This window comes from Stigmatopora nigra, chromosome 1, assembly GCF_051989575.1.
Source record: "Stigmatopora nigra isolate UIUO_SnigA chromosome 1, RoL_Snig_1.1, whole genome shotgun sequence".
In the NCBI taxonomy this organism is placed as follows: Eukaryota; Metazoa; Chordata; class Actinopteri; order Syngnathiformes; family Syngnathidae; genus Stigmatopora; species Stigmatopora nigra.
This window is the reverse complement of record NC_135508.1, coordinates 10,602,310-10,614,868: the sequence shown is the minus strand read 5'-3', so window position 1 is coordinate 10,614,868 and position 12,559 is coordinate 10,602,310. Positions and strand designations below refer to the sequence as shown.

The 12,559-nt window shown below is 38.8% G+C and overlaps 1 protein-coding gene across 1 annotated transcript; it reads left to right on the top strand.

Moving 5' to 3' along the window:
- The first annotated feature begins 716 nt into the window (after positions 1 to 716).
- On the top strand, positions 717 to 10,844 carry bgnb (biglycan b). Its single transcript, XM_077717764.1, has 8 exons — positions 717 to 939; positions 5,364 to 5,625; positions 8,074 to 8,186; positions 8,561 to 8,774; positions 8,846 to 8,956; positions 9,071 to 9,164; positions 10,241 to 10,379; positions 10,455 to 10,844. Exons 2-8 carry the CDS (start codon positions 5,379 to 5,381, stop codon positions 10,650 to 10,652), a joined length of 1,116 nt encoding a protein of 371 aa, XP_077573890.1. The 5' UTR covers positions 717 to 939; positions 5,364 to 5,378; the 3' UTR covers positions 10,653 to 10,844.
- The last annotated feature ends 1,715 nt before the right edge of the window (positions 10,845 to 12,559 follow it).

The following is a 12,559-nucleotide window of genomic DNA, read 5'->3' as shown; positions in this document are numbered from 1 at the left end:
GAACAGCAAGTGGCACAACTTGGGTAGAGAATTTAAAAGGACGTAAAGAACCCGATCAGCAAAGGCCTCGAAACAAAAAAAAATATTCCTGCCAATCCCCGACATACACTAGCACGAAGATGGCCGTGGTTACTGTCACTGTCCACAAGATAGGAGTGCCGGGGTTTGCAGGGAGACATTATTGAACTAGATAATGAGTGTAAAACCCAGAAGTGTGCTGCTCAGGGCCAATGTGTAACTAGCTGAAAAATGTTTGTGTGGCCGGTTGACAGACGAAGTGGGAAACGCTCCCAGATGGCTCGGCTCTGGGTTCTGGCAACCCAGAGAGGAAACCATAGAACCAGCCAGTGAGAATATTCTTTCAGCCAGAACAAAAATACAACAGTAAGAAGCTAGAAGACATAATGGTTCATTTAATAAGTACTAACTTCAAATGTTGTGTATGCAGTAGACAAAAAGTCCATCTCTGTATAATGCCCATCATTTATGCACATTGAATGATTATCACTACAATGGATTAACTGTCGAAAGTCAGCATATCTCTTTTTTAATGATAGATTTGAAGGTGGACATAATGAAAGTCTTCTTTCAAAATTCCCTACTATGAGTTTTTTTGTCCTGCCTTCAAACCAAAACTAAGAGGTACTGCACTTCTCTTCTTTCTTCCTCTATCCATCCAGCCCCCTTAAAAAAGGAGGACAAAGGAGGCTGGCTTGTTGACTTTATGGGCTGGAAGCCCTGGTTCAGCTCTCAGTGGCATAGGGTGGTGGAGGAGTAGAGGCTGGATGTCAGAGGACCATTGAGAAATACCGTAGTAATCCCCGAATGTGATGAAAATAACAAACCAATAATCTGCAGGATAATCTGACCCACAGAGGGAGGCCACACTATTCCACATACTCTTGGAATTGGAATTAATATCAGATCTCTATTCAAAAGGTAGGTGAACATTTTTACAGTTGAATAAGTTGTTTGCAACTTTTGTATTTGGTGTACCAAATAACTATGACAAAATTTATACTTCTTGTAATTGGGGGAATTTAAAGTACAGCTGTGCATGGTAAAAACTGCTAATTGGGATATTATAGAGTTGTTTAAGAGTTTGCAATGAAAAAAGCATGACATTTATCCTTACGATTGTATGTACTCTACTTGAATCATTTTTGATATTTTAGACCAAGAGTGTCAGACTCGGGTTGGTCCGCTTTAACGTCAACTTGATTTCACGTGGGCCAGGCCATTTTAGATATAATATTTAGATTTTTTTAAATAAATTGATTAAAAGAACTGGATTAAATTCCCTGAATATTCTGTTATTTATGAATCTAAAACAATGTTTATTTTAGCTTTTTTTAAATATATTTTTAGATTTTACATAAAGGATTTTTAAACTGAAAACACAAAAAAAATATTAAAAAATTACAATTATTGATTTAAATGCGCCACTTTGACTCGTGTTTTAGATGATTTGTAGGCGACCCCGTGGATGAGTGGTTTGCGCGTCGGCCTCACAGTGGGACACCTGGGTACAAATCCAGGTCGGTCCACCTGTGTGGAGTTTGCATGTTCTCCCTGGGCCTGGATGGGATTTCTCCATGATTCCAAAGACGTGCAAGATACGCTGATTGGACACTCTACATTGCCCCTAATTATGAGTGTGAGCGTGAATGGTTGTTAGTCTCCTTGTGCCCTGCAATTGGCTGGCCACCAATTCTCTGGCCCGAAGTCAGCTGGGATTGGTTCCAGCACCTCCTGTGACCCTAGTGAGGATAAAGCGGTTCAGAAAATGAGAAGAGATGAGATAAGATAGATACTTTATATGTGTCTTCTAAAATTCCCGTCATAGCCTTCATCTCATTGGACCCTTTGCTTTATTTTGACACTATCAGGCGGATTTGTTTGAAAAAGGCAAAATTTAAGAACTCGCGTACTTATCCAACTGTGTATCCTTAAAGTCAATGTTCCTAAAATTAAACATGACGTAAAATAACAACGTTAATGTAGGGTTCAATGTCCTGGTGGCCCCATTGGGTCTTCTACCCATGACCTCACGCCTACCATATGAGCAGTTTATGCCATTGAGTCAGTCACCTTAACTGTGCGGAGACAGAACAAACAGTGTGGTGTCAATGGTCAGACACCAGTAAATGAAATGCGTCTGTTTCCTGTCCCTTTTACTTTCCCTGCTTATTAACCAGTCTGTGGCGTTACCAGCACACACCCATATGTGTCACCTGTCTCCCTCAGAGCCATCTTATTTCTAACTTTGGGAACACTCACAATTACTTTCCTTTGGGAACATCTCCCAGGCTTCTGTCGGTGGTTCTTTAGTATGCAGCTCGGCTCCCTGGAGCTTGCCACCGCATCCAGGCTTGACTGGCTCAGAGAAGCTGCCAACATTTCCTTTTTTTTAGGGGCAGCAGTCACCAAATTACAGTCGCTGGGGCACTTTACTCCAAACGGACACGCCTAGTAAAGGCTGCATGAGGAGGTGTGCGAATTGGAGTTGTGTGACAGACTAGAGTAGAGTAAGTTTTCCAGTAAGAAAGAAGTATCCCCAAAAAATCTGCAAACTAAAATCTAGAGGCTTATTTAAAACAACTGACGCTGGCAATCAAATGGTCAGCTAAGCCCTTACCCTTTCAAGGTTTGTTTGTTTGGCCCCTCAGGCAAATACTTGTGCCTTTTGGGTTTCTGTTGTTTCAGATTTATTGGATTGCCGTTTAATATTGCATTTCTGTTTAAAATAACACAGACTTGTTACAAAACACTGAGTAAACAATAAAGTTCCGTGGTCCAAGCCAAGCTACGAATACTTCTCTTCTCATAACAATAAAAAGCTAAATCTGCAATCAGCACTTTGCGGTCGCTTGGTCAGTGTGTGTGTTAATCAGCACTACTCTTCATGGACGCTGCTCTCCTTTGGGATAATGTAGTCCTAAACTACCTCCAAGACCAAGATGGCTCAACCTTATCTCATAGCGATCTTGCTTGGACAGTAAGTTTCCATCCGTTGGGGTTTTACGGCCCCAGTAATGGAAGATCAAGAAAATGTCAGCTTTTTCTTGAACTTTTTGTTTACAGTCTAGAATCTAGATTGTAACTTTTGTTAGGGACACCCTGAACCGATGAACAGCCAATCGCAGGGCACGAGGAGACAGATCAATCTCACACTCATACCTAGGGGCAATTTAGAGTGTCCAATCAGCCTAAATGCATGTTTTTTGTTGTTGTGAATGTGAGAGAAAACTGGAGTGCCCGTAGGAAACCCACGCAGGTCCAGAGAGGACATCCAACTCCACTCAGGTGGACCTGGATTTGAATCCAGGACCCCAGAGCTGTGAGGCAGCCTTGCTAACCACTAAGGCTGCCGGGCGGCCAGAAAATTCAAGCGACTCTCAAATTTTGTTGGTATAGATTGGGTAGTTAAACAACTGAAGTGGGAAACTAATATTTAGTATTCATTCAATACATGGATTAAATTCCGTGAGTGAATATCAGTTTTTGTTTACTGATGGAAAATTGACTATTAGATTTTGTTTGAAATTTGAATGCATTTTCCAAAAGTATATAATTGAGGTGTGGTCATGTGTTGTCAATTTAACATTGAATATTGTCCGCTTCATATTATTCCAGTGTTTTATTAGCCTTATCCCCTTTTTCTTGTGCTCCATAATTTTCCAGCTAGACCTCACAAATTTACCACTCAGTGCCAAATTAACGCTGCACAGTATATTGTTTTTTTTAAATTTAGTGTAATTGAGAAAAAAAAAATTGAAAGCTGTGCTTCATTATAAGTAGCCTGAACTTGTGTGACTTTATACCTTTCTATTTTTTATTCATCACTTCAGTGAAAGTGAGCTCACGTCCAGAAGAAAGACAGGCAAATCATTGGTTTGACCTATGAAAACCCCTTACTTAGGGCACTCTTTTATTTTTAGATTGGCAATATATTTGCGATAACACCTATAATTTGATGTTGTGAACGTTGCAGAAATTGTAGGGGTCTGTTGATGTTTTGTTGCAGCTCTTTTGTGAGCCATTGTGCGATTTTGAATAGATGTGTCGTCGTGGCTCTCCGTCCCCTTGGCTTCATTCTTCTGACCGAGCCGCGAGGCCACGACTGTTATTGCTTTGCTGCAAAACGGTATAATTTGCTTGCTATTTATAATACAGGGAACGGCCTGCTAGGGCAAGATTATGTCCACGTCATGCAACTTATTTTTTAGGAGCGATTTAATTTGGAAAAAAGCAACTGTTTATAGTCTCTCACCTCTCAAATTCTATATAGGTGGTTGTGGCAGATGGAAAACTAAAAACTTTATCCGGTAAAGAAAAGTAAATGAGCCACAATATAATAATACAATATTTTAAATGCACATTTGTTGTATGACACAAAATTTCATACATTTTCTACAAATAAATGAACATTTTTGTCACAAATTTCAGTTTGAATTGAGTGGTTTGATTATGTAAGACTTAATGAATGTATTTTGAAAAATAGCTTAATTAAATACACATTTTTTTCCAGATTTCTTCTTTTATAATTTCACAAAGATAACAAAAAATGTTAAAATACAGTATCCAAATAGTGTTTAACAAAGAACAAGACAATGCTTTAATGCTTATAAGGGAGTTTTACTAATAATAACATTAAGTAAGTCATTCACTTTAATATTGTGAAAATAGATCATTAACACTACTTATAATTACAGGAGGAGGAGAACAAAAACATACATGATTTGATTATTCCATGAAAATGTATTCTACATTGAAATTGTTATAAATCATTCGAATGGAAATGAGAATGAGCAAGCATGTCAATCAAGTCACTGCTGGCTGAATAAACCAAACCAAACCAAACCAAACCAAAGCAAAGCAACATGACACGTGTGAAGAAGATGGACAAACTTTCACTTGCTTTTCGACTCTTTCCTGCGTGACTCAATTGCATCTTTGTTGATGTACCGTTGCAAGAATTTCCACCTGGAAAGCCACGAAGAGACTTAACCTCGGCTTGTTGTGCAGGAAGCAGACACCTACATTTTGTGGTTCAAGTGGTTTTAATTCCCCGAACTGGTTTTTGGGTCCCTCTTGCTGTGGTGAAAACATTCATACTGTGTACTCAAGATTCATCGCCCCATATCTTAGCATTAAAATGTGCATTAACCACTATACTTATCTCCTAAACCACCAGTAATTCTCCAGTTATTTCGAGGCCAAAATAAAAATGGGGAAAACATTGGCTTCATGCCTAACTTTAATATTTCACTTGACTTTTATAAAACATTAGCCAAAACATATTTGTACAAGTGTAAATCCAACTTTTCTCTTCTTTATTTTGTTTCTTTTTCCCCTTGAAGGTGTACTCAACGAAGATGAAGTCCTGTTGTTATTTCCTGTTTTCACTATGCGTGGCCCAGCTGCTGTCCGCATCTGCTGCCCTGCCCTTCGAGCAGAAAGGCTTCTGGGATTTTGCCTTGGACAGTCTGGACATTGACATGAAGACCATGATGAAGGATGAGGAAGAAGGATCAGCCTTTGAAGAGTTACCCCGGCCTGACTTCCCCACTTGCCCTTTTGGCTGCCAATGTCGGCTCAAAGTGGTTCAGTGCTCTGATCTTGGTTAGTGAGAGTATTTCTGTGTTGTTACTTGTGATTGATTATATGTTTACAGGTTGGGAAGAAGAAAAAAAACTGAAAAATGTGATAATGTCATCACAAAACTCAGAAAGTGTTCAAAAAAAAGGTTGCAAAGAAAGCAAATGTGATGATTGAAATTCTCAAACTGCCTAAAAGTCATTCTTGCATGATTCCTTTAATTCCCGAAAGCAAAGTGGACTTTGGCTATAATACCAAATTGAAGGATTTTTTTTTCCTCTTGAGAAAGTGTATTTTGGCATCTCTTTCAGGGATTTTCTGTTCCAAGTTGCAGATGTAGATACTCAGTAAAAGTTTGTTTAGAAAATAAGTGAAGCTGTGATGACAACTAAAGAAGTTAGATTAAGAAGGATTATAGGCAGTGGGGAGAAAATCACTATGTTCTTGAATAAATAACAAATAATATATACAAAATATTATGGGATGAGACGATCTATTTCTTGTCTTGGGCAAATGGGTCTTGCAAAAAAATGTGTATTAACAGTTTCAGACAGGAAAACATCAAATCCTAATGGACGTCTTGTTTATAAAGTTTATCTTATTTTAAATTTAAAATGTTTCTCCCCCTCTAAATTTGAATGAACATAATCAGGTTTATTTAAAATCTAGGCAGGCTTAATTTATAGTAATGTACATGTTAGAGTTGTCACACCCACATACAAACAACTTCACTAACACTTGCACCCTAAAATATGTAACTTTGTGTGTGTGTGTGGTTGAGTATTTACTTCAGGTGGGATCTCAAGTCACATGTCACTCAGGTACTTACTCAATTCCAACTGAAAAGACAACAACATAGTTTTATTTAAGTTATAATGTTATTTATTTCCAAAAATCCATTAAAGTTGCCTTTCAAGCAATTCAATACTATATCCAGATTTCACCAAATATGAGATTTGCATATTTACAGGTGTGAAGTCCCCCCCCCCCCAAACTTACACTTATACTTTCTCTTTAGACATAATGATTTTGTTGATTCATCACTTTGCAAACTCACTGTATTTACTGTTGAACCCTACTGTTTCTGTAGAGGATAAATGTGGAAGCATATAATTTCCTGAATGCTTATTTAGAACAGATGTGTGTTCGGCAGTGGCGTCTGTCTCCCCTCGGTGTGCATCTCCACGCGATGTAAAGTATTTGTCTGGAGGGGTGCTGGGCTTTGACCGCCTGCCAGATTTATCAGTGTGTGTGTGTGTGTGTGTGTGAAGCTTTTGAGTGGCGTGGCTTTACAGGTATAATCTGCGGTTTTGGGTCGCTGTGCCATTCAATTTATCGGTGTGCTTCTTGAATATTTATTCAACTTTGTCTATAAAGGTTGTCAAGCTTTGATGCCACATTCCACATTTGAAGTATTTGCAGTAGCGTGCTTTCTTAAAGCGGCCCTGGCACAGTCACAAATCTTCAGCTCCCCTAGTAGGAATCTGTTATATTTGAAATATACGTTTCTGCAAGCTCCCCTGGCTCACACAAATTAAAGATGCCAAGCAACCTGCTTGCTTCCCTGTAATGTTTGCGTGCATTTGAACCGAAACTGGACAGTGCTGCAAAGTTCGATCCCTGATGTTGGAACTGAGGGTGCGGCCCGTTATAGCCCAAACCATTTCTAAACTTAACTCTGAATGGACAGCTGTGGCTGGTTGATGTGGTCGATGGAATGCTGGATCCCAATGGACCAGCTGGTACTTGCTGCCAAGATGACCTTCTTGCATCATGCTCGTGGTCCAGATGAGGCTAGCGCTGGTCAGCATTCGACACTTGTGGCCGGCTTGAGCAATTGAGCGCATTAGAGAAGTACGTGTGCTTTTCATTGATGCGGTTAATGTTCAAGACAATTTGAAAAGTTATTCCAGGCAAAGGTTGAGGCAGAAGTGGAATTCCCAACACTTGGCAGATTTGAGTTTAATGTTATTCTGTCACCATGCTCATATCTGATAACACTCTTGCTTCCCAATTCAAGTGAAAGGAACTCATTTAATCTGTTACCTAATAGACTCAAACACTTTATTGTCAAGTTCCAAACTCCCCACACCCACATTGACAGACAACCTAACCCTAACCCTTTTCATGAACGGAAGCTTTATGCACTGATGGTACTTCCATGTCTATGGTTGAATGAAGACCTGGCCTAAAACATCTGGCATATTTGCATGTATGTGTTTGTCTGGGTATGAACCGTATGCATCCTACTAGAAATCTCTACGGTTGTGTCTATCTGGTCAAAAATAACCCCAGCTAAAACCCCAAAGTGCTCATTTAACATAATGTGGCACTATAATTGGTTTAATGCACAAATCTAAAACTCACCAATTTTGTTTTTTTTGCAACAGGGGACCAGCTTTTTAAGGTCTCGGTTTCACAAGCAATTAATGGCAAATTTTCTTCCTTCTGTGTATACTTGTTGGTCTTCAGGACTGAGTGAGGTGCCAAAGAATATTCCTCCTGACACAAGATTCCTGGACCTTCAGAACAACCATCTCACCGAGTTGAGAGAGAATGACTTCAAGGGCCTTACCAATTTATACGTAAGATAACATGCATTTTATTGACATTTATTTGAAACCTGTTTGTTGTGTAGTTAGAAATCTTAGTTAGACTTCACTTTCATGAACATTGAGGACTTTATATCTTGTTTTCCTTTCCCCTTGTCTATGTGATCTTAAAATGTTTGACCATTTACGTCTGAGGCCAAATGGGAGTAGTCATCTCACATTATTGTTTCTTTGTGGCTGAGAGAGTTTGTTCCCTAATACTTTGCCTGCAAGATTCATTATACAATAACTATCCCTTAAATGTTATCCATACTGGAAGTGGAGAGAATAATCTTGCTGAACATTGTGTAGAGGGTGCATTCTTTTCCACTGAAAGGCTCTTCTACTTATCCAACTTGCTTTCACAGGGTTTATCTCTGAGGAACAACTACATCTCTAAGGTGCACCCCAAGGCATTCCTCCCACTACAGAGCATGCAGAAACTCTATTTCTCCAAGAATCTATTGACCACTATCCCCAAAAACCTGCCTGGCTCCCTGGTTGAGATCAGAATCCACGAGAATCGCATCAGGAAGGTGCAGTCTGGTGCCTTCTCAGGACTGGGAAACATGAACTGCATAGGTGAAACACATCTCGCTCTTATTATGTTCTTTCAAGGCTTTTCATTTGACACAATGTCTTTTCTCTTTCAGAGATGGGATCCAACCCCATTCATAACAGTGGTTTCGAGCCTGGTGCTTTCAAGGGTCTCAAACTGAACTTTTTGCGTATATCGGACAGTAGACTGACTGGCGTGCCTAAAGGTAAAAAAAAAGTGACAATATTACAGAAAATAATTATGTGGTGACTGGATAGCAACTGATTGTTACCAGAACTGCCATTGCTGTCTCCAATTATTTTTTATTTATTAATTTCAGACCTCCCTGATAGTCTCAATGAGCTTCATCTTGACCACAATGAGATCCAGGCCATTGAACTAGAGGACCTAAAACGTTATAAGAACTTGAACAGGTAAAATTTAGCATTGGTATAACTTTGAATGTTAATTAAAACACCAGCTGTCAGAGAGATGAACTTCTTACCCTCACACAGCAGTGGTTTTTCACCTCCAGAATTTGGGAGTCCAAAGAATAGAGTAGCGTGCCAACAATTTAAAGAATAGAATAGCATGCCAGAAGTTCTGACCTCAAACTGGCGGACACTTGTGGAATTTGCACAGACATAAACTACCAAAACAAACAAGTGTGAAATCCCAATTTTATGATGAAATTCTTCTTTGTTATTTTTAGTGTTAACCCATTTAAAAAGAAAAACGAACAATATGTGCTTGCACTATGCTTTACTACTGTTTTTAACTTTGGTCACATAACGTGTGTAGCTTTGGCATAAGGGGAATCCAATTAAAGTGTATTTAACGTCATTATTTTAATTTCATTTTTTTGTATTGAGGTCTGGGTAAATCATTAAACTTGGCTATTGTGGCAGATAAATTAACAACAATAAGCAACAGTCTGGCAAACATGAACATTCTTAATATTTAATCATAGATGAAGTTTACTTCACAAAAATCAACTGTGGCTGAAGTAAATCACATTTATTTTGGCTTATGAAGAAGACACAATGCTAACACAATGATCAATAACATAGAATATAATTAGCATTACTACATTTTATTACAAATACAAATGAAATATTATTGCATATTACCTCAGACAGCCTCTTTTTTCCATCTTTCAAACTGTGTAGTACTATGACTTTAAGTAATATACTGCTTCCTAGTGGCCAAGGAGCAAACACTATATAGAAAAGTCTTTGGAATGACCTAAAGATGACCTTGTGTGGAATTTCAGTTTTTCATGCATAAGGTAGATCAAAATAAGTGTGAATTTTGATTGTAAGCACTTATATATGTCAAACTGTTCTGCAAATGAGTACATTTTAAGTAGGCCATGGTGTTATGTTACATTGTGCATTATTGAGCATGTACCTGTTCACTTTGTTCTTCCTTCAAACTACTAATGGGTGAAGCCATGAAGACAATTAACACCCCTATCCCTTCCAATTTTATTTTTATTTATTTTTACCAGGTTGGGCCTTGCTTTTAACCACATCCGTAACATCGAGGGCGGGAGTCTTGCCTTTGTACCAAGGTTGAGAGAGCTCCACCTGGACAACAATCGCCTCTCAGCTGTTCCCAAAGGCTTTCCAGATATGAAATACTTACAGGTGACTTTACTGTAACTCTTAGTCATATTGTTTTTTTGCCAGGATGTACTACAAATATGTATTTTTGCTCTAAAGGTGGTGTACCTCCATAATAACCACATCGCCAAGGTGGATTTGAATGCCTTCTGTCCTAAAGGAGTAGGAATGAAGCGAGCTTTCTACCATGGCATCAGTCTTTTTTCCAACCCCGTCAACTATTGGGAAGTGCAGCCCGCAACATTCCGCTGCGTCAGCGACCGACTGGCCGTCCAGTTCGGAAACTACAAAAAGTAGAGGAGAATATTTATTCGGAGATACAAAGGTATTTGGGTAAATGATGAAGAAAAGGAAGATAACCATTTTAAATTAATAACATTTTCAAAATATTTCAGATGATGGAAATGTTCTTTCACAATTAAATTTGTTTTTAAAGGGAAAAAGTGGATAGAAAAGATGGCTATGTTTTAAACTTTTAATTCTGGGGGGGGGGGGGGGGGGGAGGAATAAGAAAATTATTATCTGAAATGAATGATTGGCCCAAACAGAGGAAGAAAAAGAAATTCTCTCAATTTTTTTTTAAATTATTGAATCCCATTTTTTTTGTATTAGGGTTAATGTTGGAGAAAAACAACAACAAAAACGTGACAGATTTCTTTTATTTTATTTTTACATCTAGTGCTTTTATAACTTTGAGCATTTTAATATGGGAGAGTTTGCCATAGTCTTGTTACATTTCGTAATTTATGGTGTTAGGGTTCAATCTTAGCTCTTATTATTTTCCCTCATTTTGAAATCAAGAAGAAGATTTACTGAAAAAACAGTTTCACATCCAACTTTAGATGCTTCATTGACGTGTTTTCTGGGTTTAGGCATCACTTGACAGTGTACCCTCTTCCCAGCAGTAAACAGATTTTAAAATTGATCTAAGCGAACTTTCATCCTTTCTGTTTCAAGACTCTCTCCCATGTCATTCACCCATATTTCGCTGTCTGTATAAATAGTACTTGAGGGGCCACTGAAGTAAAGGGGGGGGGGGGGGGGGGTGGCATGCCCCATTCAGAGAAACACACTCACCGGCTTTGCTTACGGATCATTAAAAAAAAGTATTGTGTACGCTTAGCGCTGCATAATTAAGTAGTGTTGATGCATTGTTTTGCACAGTTTTTGCTCGCTTCTCTCTGCTTGGTAATCCAAAAGATAGACATGTTCTCCTGTCTTCACTCTGTAATCTGACAAGCTACAGCTGCATGTGAATAAAAACATTTTTAAATGCTGCATAAAGCCAGAGAAAAAGCTCTGGGTCTAATATCATATTGAATAAATATCCAACAAGGGGATGGGGAATTTTGTTAAATGATTCAGAAACATTCCATTATATCATAGTATGACTGTTATGATTTCAACTGTTTAGTGCTAGATTTCATTGGATCTGTATTGGAGTTCCATATATGTAGTTTAATGGTGCTATTTGTACTTTTTTTTTCTTCCCCAGTGTAAACCGTCACAGAACATTACCAACAAAACAGAATGCAAATAAATTATGTCCAAGATGTCTATGTGCCATTTTGCAGAGACAAGACTATCAAATTATATTCACCCTGTTAATTTATCATTCCGGGACACGGACCAACAAGAGAAATATAGTTGTTTTATGAGGAGACATGAGATTTTTGTGCAATATAAGCTTCCACCTGTTCCACCAGAAGGACAACAACGCACCCCCCGACTCAGCGAGAAAGAGAGTGAGTGAGAGAAAGAAAGATAGTGAGAGAAAGATAGATAGTGAGAGAAAGTGAGAGAGCGTCATAGAAGCAAGTGAAATGGGGGGTGGGGGGGTGGGGGGTTGTAGGCGATGGAAAGATAGAGAGGTTTTTAACAGCACTCTTTTCTTGGGCCGAGTCAAATCATTAATTTATATTCCATTCCATTATGCTGGAATACAAACGAATAGTATAGCCTAACTGTAGAGTCAGGATTGTTGTACCTGTTCATCCAGTGCACCTATTACATGCAATTTGGAACCAAAGAAGACTTGTTTTGTCTTCCATCACATTATTGTAAGGTAGCTGGCTTTGTTTCACGCTCAATGACCAGCAGGCGATCATACAGGAAGTCTGTGCGTGACACGTGGAGTCTTGTGCCCAGCTCGTGTCCGACAGAGATGATGAGCGATTAGGGGGGGTGGGGGAGAAGAGGAGAGA

Coding starts and splice junctions, on each gene's coding strand:
- bgnb (XM_077717764.1), top strand. CDS start 5,379: ATGAAGTCCTGTTGTTATTTCCTGTTTTCACTATGCGTGGCCCAGCTG. Junction 9,165..10,240: donor CGTTATAAGAACTTGAACAG/GTAAAATTTAGC, acceptor TATTTTTACCAG/GTTGGGCCTTGCTTTTAACC. Junction 10,380..10,454: donor CAGATATGAAATACTTACAG/GTGACTTTACTG, acceptor TTTGCTCTAAAG/GTGGTGTACCTCCATAATAA.